The following is a 23,020-nucleotide window of genomic DNA, read 5'->3' as shown; positions in this document are numbered from 1 at the left end:
AAAACCCTTCTGGAAAATTCCAGTAAAATTTCCAGTAGGGAAGGCACATGTTTAGATAATCAATTCCTTCAGTTGTCTGTGTGTGTGTGTGTGTGTGTATGTGAGAAAGGGAGAGATAGCCAAACAACCTGGCTCTCAAACGCAGCCTTTGACCCTCCTGAAAGCACTCCCACAGGAAAAACAGTGTGTTGGGTAGGTTCTTGCGGATGCTGGCAGTCCTGCTGTGGGCAATACAGGGTCTGTCACCAGTATCACCTAGGTTAAGATCCTTTCTCAACAGAATAGTACTGTTCCCTTGCTGAAGGGGCTTTTGGTTACCATTAACTACTGCACCTAACAGTTATATGACTAACAAAGCATGTAACCACATACGCAGTAACAGGTTGATTTATTCGCTATTGTATTCACTTTATTTTTTGCTGGCAATAGAGGTTATTGTCTCATCCAGTTAAACTATTTCTAATGGTGCTGCTCCAGATTGTTAATGGTCCAAAGTTGCTTCAGTCCAGCTTCAGTTACCATGGAACTACTGACTTACTGGAACAATGTCCCTTGGCTTATTGTGAAGATATTAATTTCCATCACAGTCTCTGTCGTGTGTACTGTATTCATACATTAATATTCTTTGTTATTTTGCTTTGTTAATCTGTTTAATATCTAATGGATTTCCATATTTCATTTGTCAACCCAATGTCATGGCTGGTGTACATGGCTATGTAAGCATCATCCAGTGATCTGCAAGGTGTCCTCTGAGGCGTAAGCTCCATTTGCTGTGCTCTGTTGTGCTGTTACCAGGGGCAGCATCAAAACCACCAAGTGGCCAGTGAAGGGTAGTAAACAGTGAGCTTTGAGATGGGCTCAGCAGGCCGGTCATTAGCTATGGAGATGCTATCCAGCTACTCCTCCACAGTCACAGAAAGGCTTCTTCCTTGGTCTGATATCCCAAAGCTTCCCATCATCTGGTTCCACTTGAGAGCAAAGCTTCCTTACAAAAACACATATCACACACTAATAAAAAGCTGCTGTTCCCGCTGCCTCCTGTTAAAAAAGGTTATACGGCTATAGACTGTTGGGTGGTCTGTACTGCGAGCAAGTGTCTGGTGCTCTTGTTGAACAGCTTTGCTTTCATCTCCTTGAGAGGTACGGGGAGAGAGGACACCCAGCCATGGTGGTTTACCATCTTGAGTAATAACTTGGACTTACACCAGTGGTATCAGGCTTTGTATAGATCCCAGCCCAGTCCTGCAGCACCTGGATCTCCCCATCTCCCCCGAGCCAACCTGATGTGACCATAACAAAGGCTTTTGATTTTTTCAACAGGGGCTTGAGCTGTCACCATAACTCGTATGTCTGCTGCCACCCGTACCATCACTCAAGCCAGGACAAGCAACAGTTGGTCTGCCTTGGGGGGGGGGCTTGGACATGAGAAGCCCATCAACCCCCCCGTTTCACATGGTTTCACCATGTTAGTCCTTAGCCCAGGGTGTGTTTCTGGCACCACCGTCATTTGCTTAACAACCCTACACTCAAACTAAACAAACCCTACACTAAAACAAAATGCAGAAAAACTACCCAGCATATTCAGTGGGACAAGAGCCTTACTGCAGCACTGATGGTCCCACCTGTTCACCAATATCAAGCTCTTATGAAGAACTATAATGCTGTACAAAGCTCACCATCAGCGATTCCACATTACTCTAAGGGACATGTTTGTTTGATCCTTTACTCTAAATGACGTTTGTTTGTTCCTTTACTTTGCAAAAACCCTATGGAGTGTGGTCCCATTGGTGAATGCAGGTATGGCTTATCTATGTTGCTAGCTCTGATAGACAGGGATCTGTGCAGCACATCTGCAGCCCATGATCTTGCATGACTTGCGAAATGTCATTCATTCTGGTTCCTGGGCCATTAAGTTATCCTGGGGAGATTTTTTCATGTTCCATGTCCTGCAATTCAGCCGTAAAAATGGCGTCGCACTCATCCAGCCAGTGTGTTCACCAAAAAACACAGATTCCTTTTTTTCTGGTAATTTTTATATCACAGGGATGTGCATCTGGTCCTCAAAAGAAATGATGTGTTTCTTTACTTAATGCCATTGTCAGATGTAATGATTGTGAATGATTTCTTTTAGTGTTGATACCCAAAGATCAAACACATGGAATATAACTTCAGAAGGGAGCATCATTGTGCACAACATATGCGGGTGTATCTCATTTAGCCTTCATGAGTCATGTCTTGTATCAAGGTCACGTTTTAAAATGATTCTTCTTGAAAAGGAGTGCTGGCCCCATTTTAACACATGGCTGAATCCAGAAGCAAACCGTTTTCCGTGTCGCAGACAGGTGATTCATGCAGCTTGACTGCAATAGAGCAGCTTCACCACAAATCCTGGTGGCGGTGTCATTCTTTAATGTCTACATCCAAAAGCTCCTACGTCTTAATTTGTATGTACAATGTAAAATCTGTCATATAAAAAATACCTCCCTATTATACATGCCAGTTATCTTCATTGCTTTATCTGGTGGGGGGAAAGTGCCCAACCCTCCCTTCTGCCTGCAGGTGAGCTGTGGTCCATCATCACAATGACCAAAGCCCACGTCAAACTCACCGGCACATCAACCAGTGGCTTTATGGCTTGGGTTTGCAGTGACTGTCATGGTCGTCACAGATGCAACCCTTGTGACTCGCACCATGGCACACTCATTGCACATCGCCCAATGTCCCCAAGATTTCTTTCAGGAGGATAAGTAAAACAGGAGGAAAAAAGGTAAACAGACAGAGTACAGAGTGGGCAGGACACACCGGGCCTCCTGGAGGCCTGGCTGACAGCCTGGGATTCTTTGCAGCCATCCAACCACAACTACAACAACAAAACAGCAACAACAACAACACCAAGAAACAAAGGCGCTCTCACACAAATCTCACATACACAGACACACACGGTCCTCAGACAGAGTCATTGCCTGTTTGCACCGCATTCAGACAGAAATCTACAGTGCGATATACTGTATCACTACTTTGAAGCTCCGTGTGGGTATTGCACAAGTGTCATTGATTGTTCTCCTCTAGAAATTATTGTTCCTTCCATCAATTGGCCAGCATTAGCACATTGTTTCTTCTGATTGCTATGCTGTTACCGCCCCTGCAGAGCATGTAGCTATACAGGCATGTGGAGTTCGTCGTATTCATCCCTGCCGTCTTCGTCGAAGTTGGGGGAATCCACGTCAGAGTCCAGCTGAAATCACCCAAATACAGGGACTTAATATGCTACAGGACCATCTAAGCTCCAGTCTGAAGGTGCAACAAGGCATGATGAGCTAGAGCTGTTTCCACGGTTTCCCAACAACGTGATAGAAAGCAAGAAGCTCCACCCACCGCTTTGAGCTCCCGCTCCTTGAATATCCGTGTGAGGACTAGGCGACGTAGCGGCACGGTCAGGATAAGGACAAACGGGAAGGCCAGAGATGCCACTGTCGACTTGACTACCCACAGCAGCATGATGCACGTGAGCTGGATGACCGTGAACATGTTCATACGCCAGGTTTTAACCTGCAAATCACGACAAAAAGAGATATACACAGACTCTCACACAGACACCGCATGCAGGGATGCTGTCATGTTCACACCTTCCAAACTACATGGTTCTGCATGACTCCTCTGATTAGGGGGGTTGTTTGTGGATGTGAAAATGGATTGGGCATCACCTAGTGGCTCCTACTATGTACAACACTGTGTAATAAGGTTTGCTGTGTGCTAGTTGGGGACGGCACCTTGGTGACGTAGACATGGTCAGGGTGGTGCTTGGCTGGTGTGACCATCAACATGACACGCTCATACAGCTGGATCCCCGTCAGGGAGGTGACACCCATGTACAGGAAGATGCCGAATATCACGGCCAAGGGGATGTGGCATAGCACGTTGGTCATGACACCAGACATGCCTGAGAGAGAGCAGGAGGGATGGCTTGTCAGGAGTTCACATCTCTCAGGAGACTGGAACTGCTCCCTGAAAGGCTGCTTGAAAATGGCTAAATAACAGGGAAATGTTACACGCCTCAAGAGGACATCATCACAGAAAAAGGCGATGCTAAGAACATCATCCAACAAGCACTGAAGAGCCCCCTGCAGAACATAAATACATTTGACTGAAAGTACACTTTGTTCTGACTGATTTGTCAGACAGACCTTCTTTACTCAAAAGGAACACTAGATGTCGGTATAGTTGAGAGGCAGCACTTACCCATGAGTAGGGCGACAGCCATACCGGTGAGCCTCTGCTCTTTGACCTCCTGGATGACAGGCCTCTCGCCAGGGGCTGTGGCAGTGCTCATGACCGTGAGGGCATTGACGTGGGTGATGGAGCGAAGAGTGGCAGCTGTGAGCCAGGGCAGGCCGAAGAGTGGGCAGAGTGCCCCCAACAGGATGATCAGTAGCAGATCCAAGTGGAAGCCTGAACCCTTCACCAGGTGACGCTCCTTCTTACTCACAATCAGCCTGGGATGGGGGAAGTTAGGAGTCAGACTTGGCTGTGAGATAAACTTCTACAATCCTGAAATGACAGTTAATATTATAAAGTAGTTTTAAAGGTACAATCTCTAGCGCAGAAAAAATCCTATCATCTGGCCACGTCATAGCAAAACGCATGACTCACATGTTTGTGGTGATGCTCGTGTAAACAAACCTACTGCACTGCCTGTCATGTAAAGGTATAGCACATACAATCATTTACAGTACATAATACTGTATATATACTGGACTTTTTATATTTATTTTAGAATGTACTCATTCTACCTTGCCACATGTAACTGCAATACTTCCACTTATGCCTAGGCACAACGTCAGCATAATCATAACTTTGCTTTTAGCATTGTAACAAGAACATTGTAATTATTTTGCATCTCAGTCAACAACTGATTTACAGTGCTTGCTTTGTCTTGCAATTTTTATCAAGAATCCCAACAGCAAGCTGAGCAGCTTGTAAATGTGTTGTACGTTATAAATTTGGATTTCTGCTTTCAATTTTTTTTTACTTCAGTATTGATTAGCTATTTGTTCAGCTAACCAAAAGTAGGCTATATATTTTTTTCCTGCACATAGCATTTGTGAAAACTGTGCACACATGCTCCTTGAGGGAGAAAATTTATGTTCCAGGTTGTGCAGATCCATTGGGCTTGAAGTGGGATGGTGTGTGTTAAGTTTGGGGGTGTAGTTAACATTTATGTGACAGTCTTGAATTTTTGAATCAGCCCCTTTTACAGCCGTTTTTACATATGTGGTATTTATATTTGAAAGAGGGAAGAACAGTGTTTGAGATTCACCATATGTCATTTCCTTGTATCGAATCCTCCTTATTCAACTATGCTGAGGTAAAGTCAGATTTTCATTCTAGGGCACTTTTAATGAAAGACACACAAACACACACTCACGAGGTGATCTGGGTTTCCATGAAGATGAGGATGAAAACCAGAAGGGCAGGGACAATGGAGGCAGCCATCATCCACATGGGAAAGGTCTGCTTGTCTCCAAATGGGCTGATGAACCAGCCACGCTTGTCAGGAGATGTGACTGAGAATCCTGTGGGCACATTCAGCTTCTGCCACAGCAAGGAGACCACAAAACAAAAAGAGTTATAGCCACTCATGACACTCTTATGGAACATGCCCTGTATGCATGAGAGCCTCAAGTGGGTTTAAGAACCTGTGTGTCAGCATCTGGAATGATGTAATCCACAATGACGGAACACAGGATGGAGATCGGCATCCCAAAGTCACCGATGATTCGCCTGGCCTGCAAAGTAGAATAATGAACCCATTCAGGCACTCAATAGATGTCAAGATTGGTTCCTGTCCTGCCCTGGCCCATGTGTCATTTCCATGTTTAGCCAGCGGGTGTTGCTGGTCACCCCATCTCCCATTATTTCAAAGGTTTGTTTTAGTTCCCAGTGTGTGCCCTTGTTTTTGGTCTGCCATGTGGCTCAATTAGCTGTGTGTGCAGCTATGTAAAAGTTCAAAGCTAGTTAAAGTTCAAAGCTAGTTAAAGGCCAGCCTCAACAATTTAACATTTGTATTTTGTTGTGTACCCCTGGTCAAGTTGCTGGTATATTTCTGTTGGATCCTTGTTTTTGCTCCTTGATATCTCCTGCTTGTAGTTATGTTCTGTATGCATGTTTGTAGTCTTTCTTAGTTTTTGTGTCTGTAGTAATTCTTGATTATGCTTACCTGTTTCTTGTTAGTGGTAGTCTTTGTGCTCTGGTATAGCTCTGGTATACCAGTCCCTTGTTGAAGCCCTCGTTATGTGTATATATGTGCCTGTCCTTGCCCTCTTTCCTCATTGGTCATTGTGCTTTTGTTGCTGTTGTTGCCGTCTGTTTGTACTACTATGGTTGTTCCTGTGTTGCACCCTGTCTTAGTTTATGTCTTTTGCCTATTTTATTGTTGACCCCTCATGGTCCTTTTGTTTCTTGTTTTCAATAAAGTCCCATCCTTATGTGCAACAACCTGAATCATCTGTCTGTCACCATGCCTATCTGTAACAGTAGAGACGTCAAACAGTTCCCAGTGGGCCACACCATACCTTCCCTCCCAAGAAGCGGCTGTTCCGGAACTTTCTGAAGAAGAAGGCCACAAAGAAGGTGCCCAGAACCAGCACCAGAGACAACAGGGCTGTGTTGGGTTGTGTGACTTGGGCGTTGTGGTTTGCTTCAATGTCCAGCTCCCAGGAATAGTTGGAGAAGCCCAGGGAAGAAGGAGAGCTGGGCAGGGGGTTATTTCTCATCAATGGGTGCTCCTGAAACACCTGGAAATTGGGTGAGGACACAGGTTCAGTCGTTCACAAATAACAGAAGGATCAGAATTTCACATCCCAAGCCTCTGCACTCATGGTGGCTGTTATTTCCAGGGGTTGACCTTACCTTGATGAGTTTGGAGAAAGACTCAAAGATAAATATGAGGGAAATAAGGAATGCAAAGATTTCCTGGGTGAAGGGAGAGATGTAGCGAACCAGGAAGCTTCCCTCTGCAGCTACAATGATCAGCACAATGGAGATAAGCCAGAAGCCAATCCATACCCGGCCAGTCAGGTACTCAAGACCCTGAGCCTGGCAGAACTGGGACACAAGGTAAGAAATGGTTTAGGAAGGATGTGAAGAAGAGGCAAATCTTGGTGTATGTGTTCTGCATACATACAGCATAATGGTATGTGCATGTGTGCTGTACCTTGAAGAAGGCTTCCTCAAACACTAGCAAAGGGCCAGAAAAACCAATGATGAGCAGAGGCTGGCCTGCCAGGAGGGAGAAGATCACCCCTAGGACAGCAGTGGAGATGATCAACTCAGACACACCCATCAGACCCTCTGTCTTTTCACCTGTAAGAACGGCAGGCAGCAATGGAAGTAGGAAGAAGCATTCAGGTACTGTGTGCTCAAGCAAATGTATACTGTATACAAACTGTACACTACCTGCATACACTGCATTGCATGTACTAATAATATTATACAGTGGTACCTCAGAACTCGAACTTAATCCGTTCAGAACTTGGGTTCGAATCCTAAAAAGTTCGAGTTCTGGTCGAATTTCCCCCATAAGAAATAATGGAAAACCAATTAATTGGTTCCCGGCTCCAAAAAATTATACATAAATATGTTTTTTTTTTTGCATTTAAACACAAAATGAACAGGATAAAACAAGAACAGCATATACTGTACTAAACACATCTAAGCACATTTATAAAAACATTAATTACAGTAAGTAAGAAGATAAATGTATCCAAACAATATGTAAAGTTAAAAAAAAAAAACAATGTGTCCTGCCCCGATCATCCGCTCCTGCGTGCCACGCTCCCTCGTTAACCTCATGTGGAATCCCCGTGTGATCAGCTGTTTCTGGTTGTTGTCATTAGTCGTCTGTATTGCGTCCGCGTTTCAGTTTGTTTCCCCAGTCCGGTCATGGTATTGTCCATCTGCGTTTTGCCTGCCTTACCTGTAATTAAACCCTGTATTCCCCGATACCCTGACGTCTGCGCCTTTGTCTCCGTTCCGTCCCCACTCAGCATGACAATATTATTATAATTAAGTGTATTAATGGTTTATTATTAATGATATTAAAATAATTAATGAGAAATCTTTATTTTTAAATGTATTTTATTATATAATAATTACTGTTACTGTCTATCATTGTCAAAATGTATTTTTACTGTCTAAATATATGTATTCAGCTAGTGTAAACATGCACAATGCTATACAGCGAATGTGAGGCGGAGACTGAAGCTTTACCCTTTGTTTCCTCTGAGAGACGTGCCGCGTGACTCATTTCCCCACGCGTGCAAGTTATCTTAGGACGGCGTTCACGGTTCAACTTCTGAGATTCAGATCAAGTTCTAGGTCATTTTTTTCGAACTGGTTGGTTCGAGTTTTAAGAAATTCGACTTCTAATGAGTTCAAGAACTGAGGTACCACTGTAATAACAATAATAGTTATGGTATGTTTGCCCACTCACCCAGCATCCCTCCAAACGCAATGGTTGGAGAAAGGGCTGCAAAGTAGATGAAGATGACAGCAGCTGCACACTGTGTGTCCAGGGCGTCCTTCAGGTCGCTCATGTAGTGAGGGTACCTCCGACGGATGTCATGGAGTAGACCCCCAAACGGGACCCCTGACCGCTTCATGGGGTCCACATCTTGCTCCTCATCCTCCTGTTCATCCAGGCTCACCTCTGCAAGATGAACCCACAAAAAAACAGTCATACATCTACAGACACCACCAGGAAGAGCCCTGAAATCTCAGCACAGAAACTGGACTGGTGGACATGAATTTGATAAGCTCTATGAGTGGCTATAGCCATATAACTACTAAACTTTACAGTGAATGCAACAATATAAGATACATTCACCAACTTCGGAAGGGGACAGTAAATTCAACATTTTTGGAATTTTGATTTTAATTTAAGTTAAAGATGTAGCACTAAGTGAGTAAAGGTGAACAATTTTAGCTGATTCTTAGGTGCCGTCCACACGGCAAGAGGCAAACCACTTGGCGCAGAAGAAAAATTTGCTTTCCTGTTCATTTGGTCAGCAGCGAATTGCCCGGTGCTCGCGAAAGGCACTAGATGGGTGAACATTACATCATGAAAGTGCTTGCCATAAAAATAAGTATGACTGTAAAGTGTTTTTTGGCTTGAAACAAAATGAGTTATATTGTTGTGTTACACCAAATGAGTCACACAAAAAAAATGCACTTGCTCTCCTGCTGCTGGATCAAGTGCATTTATAAGAATGCTTACTTTAGTTTCATTAGTTAAATATGCTTACTAAAAACCTGGTATCCCCGTCTCTGCACTTATACACTTCCAAGCAGAATTTGTCTGAATTAAGTCTTGATACGATTTTAAGGTTAAATAATTCGGGGTACTGGGACACTGCAATTATTACTTTCTCCCATGTCATTAAGCGGCTTGGTTTCCAAGTCGCTGAACCTATCCGTCACAAACCGAATATTATATTTGAATAGATGCCACTTTGCTAGAGGTCAGCAAACTAGGTCAAAGTTCAATTGATTTGAACTTAGAGCGGCGTGGCGAAGTTGCAAAAACCAGGTGGTGCTTGGTGCCTAAAGCAGTGTTGCACCGGTGGAGAGCAGCGCTGCTCTCCCCATTGACATAAAATGGTGTAAAGATTTCGCCACTTGCCATGTGGATGCAGTCTTAGCTCTTCTGATGCTTAACCGGAGATGAAGGCATCCTCCTGACCCCCGTCTGAATGCTGCATATAATGAGTTGTAGCCACATGACTGGCTGTTTGTAGCAGTGGACTGTACACGTTCTCAAGCAGGTACACATAATAACCTGTCAGTATGTGTATATTCTAGAGGGAGGTATAAGTGTGACTTATTTCATATCTAGATAGACTCAATTAGAATATCTGCCTCCTCGTCCATGTTGTCTTTGTAAAGCCAGGTTCTCAGATATCCTGCTGATGGGAATAGGATCGTGGTGGACATCCTTACCCCTGGCCTCTACCTCAGATGCAGTTGTGATGCTGACAAACTTCTTTTCCCGCTCCTTCCTCTTCCGTAGCATCTTCCTCTGGAATGAGGCCACAGTCTTCAGTAGGTCCTTCCCCTCCACGTCTGAAGGAGGAAGGACAATGCTATAGTCCAGGAATTCATTGATGCCACTGAGGAGGTCCTGTCGATCGTCGGCAAAGTAGGCCACCTCATGGAAATTCTAGCAGGGTTTCAACAACATAACATATTGTCACATTTAAAGTGAGAGGAATGGACTACAAAATACAAAATACCATCAATGAGAACAAGATATTAATAAAGAATAAAAAAGAAACTAAAAGGGCCACCTTATCAGACATGAGAGTTGAGATGGACCGGCCAATCTCATGATAATCCATACTGGACTGGGCAGGACCCAGTAGCACGAAGAGGAACCGCACAGGAACTGGCACCTCCAGGATGGACTCCAGCAGCACCGCCTCACTAAGCCGCACAAAGGCCGAGGCTGGCTGCTCCAAGAACTCCACACAGCCTGTTAAATCACAGAACATGTCAGATGATCCAGCGCCATGGGTGCGTCCAAGCAGGAAGGCTACAGAGGTCCTACAGTAGGGCTAAGCAGACAAAATAGCAAGGTCAGCCCAAACACAGCAGAGTTGAACCCAAACACAAGAGAGATGAACCCAAATACAAAAGAGGTAAACCAAAACACCAGTGGGATGAAGCCAAACACAGCAGAGGTGAAGCCAAACACAAGACAGAAAAACTCAAGCACAACAGAAGGCGACTCCAAACACAGCCCAATCAGTAGCAGATATGTGGGTATGCATTACAGGTCATCATTGACTTAAGACCACATAAGTCGTTGTATTTTATATGCAAAAAATATCATATATACAGTATACTGTATAATAAAATTATATAATCTTTAAGTCATATTGTTTGGTGTTTTTTTAACCTTTTTATCATCATCTTCTCATGGGGATACTAGTGCTGCCAGCAGTTGGGGCAGAAATTATCCTACACTCACACTGGGCAACACTCGTGCTGCCAGATGTGCCACAATCGTGGCCACATATTTGCAGAACGGTCTTGGAACGGTCGTAAACTTGGTCAGTCTCAAGTCACATAGGTCGCAAGTTGACGACGACCTGTATATTGGCAATGGAATTAGAGTTTCATGGTTAAAAGTTCTCCGATGGAAACTGTATATTATTTTAGTTCGGTAGTTAATAACAGGTGATACTAGCTTGACTAGTGTGACTTGCTTCTTAGCAGTTGGGAACCGCCGGAGATGCCATACCCACTAGCACCACAGCCGATTCTGCCTCTTTGGGGATCTTCGCCAGTAACTTTATGCAACGAGAGGGGGCATGTCCTTCAGGGGGGCCAGGGTGGAGTTCTTTCTTTCATTTTCAGGGGACAGACATTGAGGCAACGTTAGCTCAAACCTGTGATCAAGATCTCGTACAGATGCCCCATAAATCATAAAAACACACACTGAGCTTGTGACTGGTCATGCTGCAGAGTTAAGGGACAATGTGCTTCTGTGAAAAAAAGGAATTAAAGAGTTAGTGTTTAACACGTAAGAGAACAACACTCTTGTGTAGTCCATGTAAACCTGCTGCCTGATATGTTAACCTGCTATATGACACATTAGCATGCTGTCTGACATGTTTCCCTGCTGGCTAACACGTTGCTAACACGTTGTTTCCCTGCTGCCTGATATGTTAGCCTGCTGTCTGATAGGTTAGCCTGCTGTCTGACATGTTTGCCTGCTGGCTGACACATTAACCTGCTGCCTGATATGTTAGCTTCCTGTCTGATACGTTAGCCTGATGCCTGGTACGTATGTTAGCCTTCTGCCTAACATGTCTGCCTGCTGTCTGACATGTTACCGTGCTGCCTGACACGTTACCCTGTTATCTGACACATTAGCCTGCTGCCTGATTATGGAAGTAAATTAATGACAAAAGTCGTTCATGAAAAAAAACACGTTGAATTACATTTATCGAATAAAAACGCATTGCATTAATGACGCTTTGAATTTTTGGGGACTGTAATTTAATATCTGCATACATTTAAACATTGAACATTTCAACTGAAAACATTTCAATCGTAGTTTCATTGCTTAAATATTCAGTACAAAAATATTCGGCTTCCAAAATTCAGTTCCAAAAGATACGTATTTTAAAGTGCATATGTTTATAGTAGGTATGTTACAAAAAAAATGAGACAGTAAAATTAAGACCTGCAAATGTTTTCATCAGGGAGAGTGTAAAGAAACATAAATTTTGATACCAAAACCACCCCTCTATGTTCAGTATTAAGGAAGTTATGATATGGTTATGATACAGGTTATGAAGTTTTAATATTCGGGGAATGGCTAATTTCCATGTATTGTCTTTGCATTAGAATAAAACAAAAGCTGTGATCAACAAAAGTGAATGTTCAATAACTTCCTTGTGGGATGAGATAACTGAATGAAACTTTCAACACATACAGAGAAAGTTAAAGAGAATCAGATAAAACACTAAACAATTAAGTTGGATATCTATTTCTCCTTTTAATTAGTTAATTAGTGTGACGGACAAGGCTAAAGATGCAAAAACGCAGTGACCGCCATGACACTCAGTCAATCAGACAAGCGATCTTCGGAACGGTAAATAACCGTTTCGGATTCATTTGATTTTGATGAAACTTCACCAGTTAACAGAAAAACAATAGAAAGAGCGTCCAATTAGCTTTTGTTATTGTCCAAAGCATAGATTTTGGTTTAGAACAGGTTGAACTTGATGAAAATTTTCGGCGCAAGCAAAAATGACAAACCATATGATCAAATTGAAAAATTCGAATTCGAGGCTGAAGATGGGAATCCTAAGTATGTCATAACAAGGAATCTCGCAGAAATAGCCGATCACAGACAGCGCACTGCCCATTTTACCTTGGGGTTACCCTGTGATGCACCTATATCGCATAGCAGTGGCGATCGTACAAAATGGCGGCCGAGATTCCCGTGGATTGTAACATACCTATATTATAGTTAATTTAATTTCGCCTCAAAATAAATTTCAAAAGAACAAATTCAGTTGAAAATATTCCATGTGTTTTATTCGCATCTTTATTATTCAAGCAGTAACATTCAGTCCTCTTATTTCTGCTTTACAATATCAGACATCCCAAGTCTCCCGGAAGTTCCGGGAGTCTCCCGCATATTTGATAGCGGCTCCCTGATGCCCGCAAATTGAATAAAATGTCCCGGAAACTAGAGCAAGTACACAAGAGCATGCGCGCGACACAGTAACGTGTCCATCGCGCACTTGAGAAAATCGCGCGCACGACGGAATGAGAGAGAGAGAGAGAGCGTGCGTATATGGATCCCTGCGTGTGTGCCTGTTCATGTAGCCCGTGCTAGACAGACAGCATCCTGATTGGTCTACTTAGCAAAATAAGCCAATCAGATTTCAGTGCGGGCGGGCTTTTATTTAACTTCTCGAGGACCGAAGTTATCGGTTCAGTGGAGCCTTCGAAATTTAGTGTGCTGACTATAAAAAATTAATTAACAAAAAATTATACATATGGCCAATGTAGAAATTCTCTTGTGTGAAATAAAGTAATTTCCCTTCTTGGCGGGGGGGGGGGGACCTCCCTGAAATGAGTTTTTGCAGGTTGGGATGTCTGCAATATTCAGTCCCGTTATTTTACTGTTTCAAATACGCTACCACAATTTCAGTGGTTTAAAATACGATCCGAAATTCAACCCTCTACATCCGGGACTAGCAGGATGAGCCATAGATTGCCGATAGAGTTCTCTTCGGGAACCGCGATCAAAATGGAGCAAGCGATCAGTACAAGTACTGATTGACTTGGCAGCAGATTTTTGTTGATTGTGTTATTTATGTTTCTTGTCGTTTACTGGTCAATACGATAACTTATTGCAACCCCAACTAGTAGGTTTTTATGTAAGTAATTCGCTAGTTGCATTAATTATCACCAAACTTATCTTTCTAACGTAAGATGCCTGCGGGCAACTACAAGGTTTACACACCCAAGAGTTTAAATCAGCGTGATAAATTTATGATATTGACAGTCAGTTATGAAAGCTGCTGGCAACAGGTATAATGGCAAGGGTGCCAGCAACTGACTTATACCTTGATGGAATTTGTATAAATAGTGCATTATAACTATTATGTAAGAAAACAAATGTTTAGCACGATATTATACACTGATGACGATATGAATGTTCATAAACACGACGCGATATTTCACGGCCCAGCCCTGTCCGATGCCGTTTCATTGTCACCGTCTTTTCCTTTATTAATTAGGCATATCATACTTTCAAAGTGCTATTAAGGTCCCTTCTGGTGTCATCGCCGACGTCACGGACCTGTCAGTCCCCAAGTCGACGACTATCCCCCTGTTCCCCTTGCAAGCTAGCAAAGTGCTATTATGGTCCCTTCTGGTGTCATCGCCGACATCACGGACTTGTCAGTCACCAAGTCGACTACTATCCCCCTGTTCCCCTTGCAAGCTAGCAAAGTGCTATTAAGGACCCTTCTGGTGTCACCGCCGACATCGCGCACCTGTCAGTCCCCAAGTCCACTACTATCCCATCCCAATAAGTTTTCGTATTGACCAGTAAACGACAAGAAACATAAATAACACAATCAACAAAAATCTGCTGCCAAGTCAATCAGTACTTGTACTGATCGCTTGCTCCATTTTGGTCGCGGTTCCCGAAGAGAACTCTATCGGCAATCTATAGCTCATCCTGCTAGTCCCGGATGTAGAGGGTTGAATTTCGGATTGTATTTTAAACCACTGAAATTGTGGCAGCGTATTTGAAACAGCGAAAATAACGGGACTGAATATTGTAAAGCAGAAATAAGAGGATTGAATGTTACTGCTTGAATAATAAAGATGCGAATAAAACACATGGAATATTTTCAACTGAATTTGTTCTTTTGAAATTTATTTTGAGGCGAAATTAAATGAACTATAAACATGCACTTTAAAATACGTATCTTTTGGAACTGAATTTTGGAAGCCGAATATTTTTGTACTGAGTATTTAAGCAATGAAATTATGATTGAAATGTTTTCAGTTGAAATGTTCAATGTTTAAATGTATGCACATATTAAATTACAGTCCCCAAAAATTCAAAGCGTCATTAATGCAATGCGTTTTTATTCGATAAGTGTAATTCAACGTGTTTTTTTTCATCAACAACTTTTGTCATTAATTTACTTCCATACCTGATACGCTAACCTGCTGCCTGGTACATTAGCAAGTGCTGCTGTACATTAATGGCCATGAATGTGTGTACTTCATTCCACACCTAACATACACACGAAACCAGTTGGCAGGCAAGTCACAAATAAGCTCACAAATACCTCTTTGTCAGCTTCTGGGGATTTTCTGCCATGGGAGTCGGCGTGGTCTTCAGTCACCAGGGGCAGGCTGGTGTCAGGAAGTTGGTTGTGGTTGCGGTGGAAGCTGCCCATACTGTGGACTGAGGGATGGCGGGGAAAGAACCCATCCTTTTCGTCGTTGGGGTGGCTGGGAAAGAAAGGGAGTGTGGATGTCTAAGGGCATCATCACTGAAGTGTTGTAGCTGGAAGCCACAGCCACTGTCTACCCATGCCTCAAACACAAATGCAGTACAGTTGAAGCACAGGCACACCCACCCTTAGTGCTCTACGTGCCAGCTATTCTGTGGCGAGTGATAATGTAGCTTGATTACCATGCCAATTGGACTTTACAATGCTCCTGAGCACCTTATTAGTTAGGGGGCAGACTGATGTGTGGTTTGTGGCTTATGGATCCATCCACTCACCATGTTCTCACTCACCTGTGTTTGAGCAGCAAGACTCTGAGCATATTGGGTCGATCCACTGCCCTGATCTGGTCGGTGATGATCATGGTCTCCACCACCAGGTGGGCAATACCGGGTAATGTTGTCTGGTCCAGGTCCAACAGCACAGCACCTGTGGTGGTTTATGGGGATTGCAGACACTTCAGCATGATTCCAGCTTAGCGTAGGGTAGCAAAGAGGGTTGCCGCCCTGTCTCACCATGAGCAATGGTCCTACGCAGCTCAAGCAGGCTTCGGAAGGTCAGCGAAGCCACATGCGGCTTGCCCCAGCGCTCCGTCTCCTCTTCTACATCTTCCTCAAACTTTATCCAGCGTGCCGTTTCCTTCCAGTGCAGCTCCTGGTCTTTGTCCATCATCAGTTCATTCAGCTCCACAAAGACCTGGCCCCAGACGCAGACCCACATGCACAGATACAGACAGACAGGCACAAACAGATGCAGAGTGAATTCAGAATTCCTAGAGATGCACCTTCACCAGCTGGCTGACTATGAATGCCTGTCAGGCCACAGCTCAGCCTGGAGGATGACCCTCACCCACCCTCTCACCTCATGGGTTTTCCTGTCCGATTTCCTCCTCTTACTCAGGCTGGATAGCAGATGGGAGGGCGAGCTGTTGTTAGTCCGAGAAACTTGGCTACGAGACTGCTTCTTCACCAAGTGACGCCGGACTCCTGGGTTGTCCTCAAAGCGATGACCTTGCCATAATAGAGTGGGAGAACAGACATGACCAGGGGCCAGAGGGGTATACCACAGAGCACCTTTCATCAGGCAGCCAAGTATCAGAAATAAAGGAACATGTCTGACAATACTATCTATTAATAGAACATATCAATTAGATACGCACTAGTTTATCCTCAAAAGCCTTTTAGCTCCTTTCCCCCAATGGCATTTTACCATTCTGTTGTTATGGCAACCACAAGAGGAGGCCTTTTGGCATTTTCTGCTGGCTTGTGACTTGACAAATATGTTATGAGGTCGTCACCCTAAAGAAGAACAGGAGCGGCATATCCCTTGGCAGCACCCAGCTTTATCAGTTAGCATCTTCTTCAATCACAGCTTGGAGGTGGCCTCTCTGGAACACTGGATGCTCTGGAGTCAGTGACTCAGCTGACAAAACACCTGATGGAGCCATTAATCATCTGGGAGATAGGTACACAGATCTGGACATGGCCTTGAACTCGCTGGTTAAAAGCCACAGCTGATTCATAAGTCTGCAACATGGAACCCTATGCCCAAACTGATGACAACAGACACAATGCTGATGCAACAGATCAGTTTCCCTATCGCCCAAATGTATTAACGATACAATTGCTATTTAAAAATCACAGCAAATTAGGAGAGGCTCTATGTTAGCCAAGCCCCATTTTTAGGGATGGCTCCCAAACTGTGGATGAGCTGAAGGAATGTTGATCTGTGAGGTTACGCCTGTCATCATAGAGATAATACACATTATTTACTATATACTGTAGATGACACACTATTCACACTGATGACATAACATCACCATTAGGAAGCTGTTTTATTCACACACTTGGCTAATGAACATTAATTTATGTGTGATCAACATGCTGCCCTTTCAAATGGATTGTATCAGCTGGGATGGTCCAGTTCATTAACTGAACACAACCAACTGCAGCTTCCCAAAAAAAAGAAAATCCAGTATGGACTGTGACTGTGAGTGCTGGCCATTTAATGGGAGTTCACTGCCACCTCTGCTGTGCTCAGGATGGGCCAGCAACTGGGGGGCCTGTGATCAATTAGAAAAGCAGCTTTAATTAAAGCCCAGGGACCCTCCCCACTTCCAGAATAGGACGCGTAGGGGCTCCTGTCATTGTCCCAGGGTGCTGATTTGTGGAAGAGAGCTGAATGGCAAAAGCCATCAAAAGCTTCATTCCCATGGTACCATCAGTCAGCATCTATAGACATTTCCTATGGACTGTCATTATTAATACACATAGTTATATTACATTGTGTAAATCAGTGGAATCCCATCCACAGCACTTTGCCTGCCCTGGCTTCATTTCGCCATCACAAAGTGTGTGGATACAGCCCTCAGGCCCTTGTGCAGCACCTCCCCAGAGGGATCCTTGTCCGAGGATCACTGGCATTGGACCTGACAACTTCAGTTTCTCGTCATCACTGTTACTAACTAAAACAAGACCCTACAGAAGCAGTGTGACAAGAGCCAGCTGAAAAACATGCCCTGACAGAGGGAACATTACTGTGCAGTGCTCATTCTGGACCAGACTATGAAACAGAGGGAGTAGGACCATACCATGCTCATTTTGAATCTGGCTGTAAAACAGAGGAAACAGAATTGCACGATGCAACAGGACCACTCTGCACTTGTTCTGGATCTGGCTGTAATAGAGAGGGAACAGTACCGCACTGTGTTCATTCTGGAACTGGCTACAGAACAGAGGGAATACTCCTGTGCCATGCTCCATCTGGTTCCAGCATGTGTCGGAAGAGGTTCTTACTCTTCATGTCGTCCAGGTCAGCGCTGGCCAGCATCTGGGCCTCCGCCTCGTCAGTGGGTACCTTGTGGTAGACGGCACCCCCCCCTGCGGTAGTCATGCTGCCAATGCAGATCCGCTCCCGCAGGTCATAGCTCGCACGCTGTGCCCCTGCCAGCCGGTGAATGGACTTCCTCCGGAACCAGGCTCGGGTGAGGGCACTGGGTGGCTCAGGGGTGCTGGAGAACCTGCAGGTAATGGCAGCTTCACCAAATGGGTGTGCTCACTGGGGATGGCAGTCCGAACATTGAAAGTCCTGTCACTGACTGACTGGAAGTGTGGTCACTGGCAGTGTTGTAATTTCTGGACTGGCAGTGTGATCAGGGATGATTGAAGCCCATGTGACTTCTAAGTTGGTGCTCCCTCAGAAGATAGCGCCCATAGAGGCTGCCTATGTTGTGTATAGGATTCACTTATGGAGGACCCAGGACCCTTAAAAGCTCTCCAGAAAAAGAGCCAGCACCAATTTTTTATGCCCTAAATATCATTTGCGCTCATGAAGTGGGTAGGGTTCAGGGACAGGGCACGAGGAGCACTGCACCATCTTCAGATACCCACATGTTTTGGGTGAAGCTGTTCTCTCTCACAGCTTTCCGCATTTCATGCTCCTTCGGTACAAACTGCCCCATAAATCAGAATCAGAACACTTTTAATATACCAAAGGAAATTGTTTGTAATAAGAGGCCGACCATCTGCTTGTTTGCTTCATCGCAACATGACGACAAAAACTGTGGAGACGCAGCTGTAACGCAGCTGCACTCCAGCTGTATTGCATCATAGAAAACAGTCAAATGTGATAAGAATACTAGCTCCAGATTCTGAAACCAGTCTAATCTAGGAAGGACTTCTTCTCCTGCTTGCCTGTTATGTTTTAATAAACCAAGAAAGCACGTGTTTGAGCAAGAAGCCATGTTGCATTGGCTGGTTCTGTCTGATCCATCTGCCCAAGGATCTGACAGATCTGCCAAACATCTTTTCCCTGGGTATACCATTACCGCTGAGGCCCTACCTGCTTGAAGCTTCCTGTGACGCCTCGTCTCTTTCTTCCAGGATCATGTAAGCAGGCACATCTTCTGCTAGTGGGGGGCACTCACTTTCTATGTGGAAGCTGGCAAGTGGGAGGGGTAGGGCAAAGTGCTGCTCTCCGCGACTCTGCAAAAAAGGAAAGTCCAATCTGCTTTAAAAGTGGACCCTCGGAAGTCTACTTCAAGTCTACTTTAGAAGTGTGGCCTCCAAAGTTCACTTTGTGTTCTTTAAAAATGCGCCCTCCAAATTCCACTTTGAGTCACTAAAAAGGCACATGATTTAGAAATTAAAATAGTGTTTGTTCCTTCACACAAGGGGTCCTGCCAATTATATATTCTGTAACATTCAAGCAATAACCTTTAAAAGGATGGATGTAGACAGCATATTCTAGTTCGTTAACAGCATTTCAAATAATAAATGGAGTTTTCAATATAAGTGTGCAAAGTAGGAAGGGACCAGGACTGACCTTCCTAATGGTTCCTTCTCCCCAACCCACCTCTATGTCACAGTCTGCTCGCTCAGTGGGCCTGGACACCTGGCCCCGCCCTTCAGCATCTGACTCTTCCTCCTCATCCACCTCATGGATAGTGGGCGTGACCTCTGAGGGAGGCACGGACGTCCTCTTTTTTTTGCGTTTCTTCTTCCGACGGCGGTCCGTACCGAGAGCACGCTTGCGGACGCGTGTGGGTGGAGGCAGGTGGGTGGAGAGAGGGTGGTGGGTGTGGTGGAAAGTGTGTCGGTGGTCTGTGGGAGGGGAGGGTGGTGTTGGTCAGTCGAGCAGGTTGCTGCCCTTCCCTTCCCCACACTACTGACACTGTCCACACCAGGAGCCCGAAGTTTACAGACAGCATTCATACAGGTTCACAGTGGTGCAGTGTGACGGATAATTACAAAATGCCTTTAGATTTCCTAAAAATGCCATTTTCCAGCTAATCCTCACAGTCGTAGTGTGACTCATAAAAGGGACAGGGGACAGAATGACGTTGGCTAGTGATTGCGCACCACTGTGCAGATGAAAATGTTGTCACTGTCCTTGTGTTAACAGTAGACACAGTTTACTGTTTGCATGCAAAAAACAGTCATTGACACATCCATATGTAAAAAGACAGGGCCACAGAAACACATAAATAAGGAAAAATTCACCTTACTTGTAGGGATGGAGAATCTCCAGAGGTATAAAGCTACCCTACAGGCTTAATCTACAGCCTCAAGCCATAAGATACCTCTGTTCTTTGGCTCACCTGATTATCTGGGAGCTAAGCAATGCACGGCAAAACCCTCCATGGTGGGAAAAACTCACACTCGAAGTCTCTCTCTCCGTAACTGCGGCCCATCTTCTCCACGTTGGCAGCGACTGGCTTGGCTATGATGTCACCAAACCTCTCCACAGACAGGGCCTTTTCCCAGGCCTCCTCCTCGGAGCCATCATGGGAGCCTTTCTCCTCATTTGGCAGAACCTGCAAGAGCAGGGGGGCACGGTCAACAAGCTTAAAGAGTGTGAAAATCACAGCTAGTGCTTCCTGTTAACGGTGCAGTGTGCAGATAGTTACAGATATAAACAAGAACAGATAATGAAGCAGTAAATGTTTTGAATAAGCCAGGCCAATGGTTTATAAACAAAGCTGCACAGGGAGTGGCAATCTTCTCCCATAGGAAGAGGGGGATCTAAAGCAGCCAGTAAGTTATGTTTGGCACCATAAACAACCAACCAGGGGGTTAAAGTTCACCAGTGGGGGCAGTAAATATCCATACATTTTCCAAACCACTTTTACAGAGCTAATCTGTAATTTGGTACTAAAAACAACAACTGGTCAAAGCATCTGACAGCCATCCTCAAATTTGCTCTATTCACAGCACTGGCTCCCCTCCCCAGAGGTCAAACCTACAGCTGCCTACCAAGCCCACCCAGCACTATGAAAGTCTGGACAAGACTGGTTGGTTTGATTCTTTAAATGCTGCCAGATAATTAAAACAGCAGATGGCGGGACGTGAAGGAGCAGGAAACGATGACTCTGGGCCGGACCCTGCACTAAAGGGACTCCTTAAGGTCCTCTTTGTGTGTGTTATGCCATTGGCTACTCCAATGTGTATCCACCCCTCACCACCACCACCTGATTCAGAGCTCCGCGAACACACTTGATCGGTGAAGACCTGTCTCTGTGTCAGCAAGGGGTGGTTTTCCTCATCTCATTACCCATTGGCTCACACTGAGGCTGCATTGCTAGGAAGCCACGCCTATCCAGACACTCCCACCACATAATCCATATTGCAGGAATCTCCCACATGAATGTCTTAGTAATGGCTAGGGGTACTATCTATCCTCAATCTTTGGTGTTTCTGACAAATGTGGTGCAATGTTATGCTCTCTCTCTTGCTCTCCCTATCTCTCTCTCACTTTCTTCCTCTGTCTCTGTTTCTCTGTGCCTCTCTCTTTCTGTCTCTCTCTTCCTTTTTCTGTCTCTGTTTCTCCCCGCCTCTCTCTAGCTTTCTTCCTCTGTGTGTCTCTGTTTCTCCTGCCTCACTCTCTTTAGTATGGACCAATTCTGACTCTACCATGACTGTAGTGGGACATGTAAAGACAGATTTCCTAAAAATGCCATTTTCCAGCTAATCCTCACAGTCACTGTGCAACTCATAAAAGGGACAGGGGACAGAATGACGTTGGCTAGTAATTGCGCACCACTGTGCAGATGACATCTCCCTTCCGAAACATGTAGATAAACACACAGGCAAAGGGCTGGTCTCTCCCAGTCTCCATGAAAGGCATCACTGTGAACTGTGGTCAGACCCCACACCGTCTGCAGTTCCCAAGGGAGCAAATGGCGTCACCCAGTCGAACCCAGGGCATTGAGGCAGGGCTGCATTCTTTTGATACACTCGGTGTCTCTGGGGTGTCAGGTGGCCGCCAAGTGTCATCATCATGCCAACAGTTGCCTCCAGAATTCCAGATGTGCTGCACAAGCCCAGTTCCCATGAGCACAGGGAGGCAACAACAGTGAAGGAAGCATACAGGAGCAACCCCCCACCCTCCGCGCAGACACCCCACAGTGCAGCCTTACGATGAGTCATGCAGCTATGCGCAAAACAATGCCAATGCCAAGCAACTGCCTGTCGCCCCCAGCTGGTAAACATTGACACCATGTCATTAAGCAGCTGTGTTCCCAGGGACCCATCCTGCTCCCAGAGACAGCTGACTGCACAGCCCTCCCAGGAGAGCACCATAACAACAGGAAATACACAGGAAAACGCAGGAAGTGCATGACTCATCATAAATGCAGAGTATTCACCCAAAGACTATAGCTCAAACTGGATAAGGGACACATGCTCTTGTTCCCAAAACACTTAAAAACAAAACTTATCCCACTGCAGGTGCACACTGGCTGTGTACATCAAAGATAAGCAGTGTCAGCAATGATGAGGATAACATAAATGATAAGAGTAAACAGTGTGCCAGACGTGATGAGAGTAATAGTGTAACAGAAATGATGAGAGGAAACATAACAGACATAATGAGATGGACGGTGTAACAGAAATGAGGAGAGTAACAATGCAAAAGAAATTATGAGAGTAACGGTATAACAGAAATGATTACTTTAACAGAAGGCATAA

The 23,020-nt window shown here is 44.8% G+C and overlaps 1 protein-coding gene across 6 annotated transcripts in view; it reads right to left on the bottom strand.

Annotated features, from left to right (window-relative positions):
* Nucleotides 1-371: 371 nt before the first annotated feature.
* LOC111842941 (anion exchange protein 3-like) overlaps nt 372-23,020 on the bottom strand; it is a 42,755-nt gene continuing 20,106 nt past the window's right edge. For 3 of the 6 annotated variants that reach the window (XM_023810096.2, XM_023810097.2, XM_023810098.2), the window contains exons 3-23: nt 20,712-20,868; nt 19,878-20,155; nt 19,395-19,537; nt 18,350-18,573; nt 16,416-16,564; nt 16,070-16,250; nt 15,848-15,983; nt 15,390-15,555; nt 11,300-11,402; nt 10,344-10,528; nt 9,997-10,216; nt 8,492-8,707; nt 7,214-7,362; nt 6,910-7,104; nt 6,573-6,794; nt 5,697-5,786; nt 5,426-5,592; nt 4,240-4,493; nt 3,771-3,940; nt 3,376-3,549; nt 372-3,235 (exon numbers count right to left, since the gene is read on the bottom strand). In XM_023810096.2, the coding sequence (XP_023665864.2) occupies nt 3,158-3,235; nt 3,376-3,549; nt 3,771-3,940; nt 4,240-4,493; nt 5,426-5,592; nt 5,697-5,786; nt 6,573-6,794; nt 6,910-7,104; nt 7,214-7,362; nt 8,492-8,707; nt 9,997-10,216; nt 10,344-10,528; nt 11,300-11,402; nt 15,390-15,555; nt 15,848-15,983; nt 16,070-16,250; nt 16,416-16,564; nt 18,350-18,573; nt 19,395-19,537; nt 19,878-20,155; nt 20,712-20,868 (3,657 nt within the window). In that variant the 3' untranslated portion in view covers nt 372-3,157. Of the gene's footprint in view, nt 3,236-3,375; nt 3,550-3,770; nt 3,941-4,239; nt 4,549-5,425; nt 5,593-5,696; nt 5,787-6,572; nt 6,795-6,909; nt 7,105-7,213; nt 7,363-8,491; nt 8,708-9,996; nt 10,217-10,343; nt 10,529-11,299; nt 11,403-15,389; nt 15,556-15,847; nt 15,984-16,069; nt 16,251-16,415; nt 16,565-18,349; nt 18,574-19,394; nt 19,538-19,877; nt 20,156-20,711; nt 20,869-23,020 lie in introns of those variants that run through there. The other 3 variants (XM_023810100.2, XM_023810099.2, XM_023810101.2) reach the window with 3 other exon arrangements.

Source organism: Paramormyrops kingsleyae, chromosome 1 (assembly GCF_048594095.1).
Source record: "Paramormyrops kingsleyae isolate MSU_618 chromosome 1, PKINGS_0.4, whole genome shotgun sequence".
In the NCBI taxonomy this organism is placed as follows: domain Eukaryota; kingdom Metazoa; phylum Chordata; class Actinopteri; order Osteoglossiformes; family Mormyridae; genus Paramormyrops; species Paramormyrops kingsleyae.
This window is presented reverse-complemented; position numbering and strand designations above follow the sequence as displayed.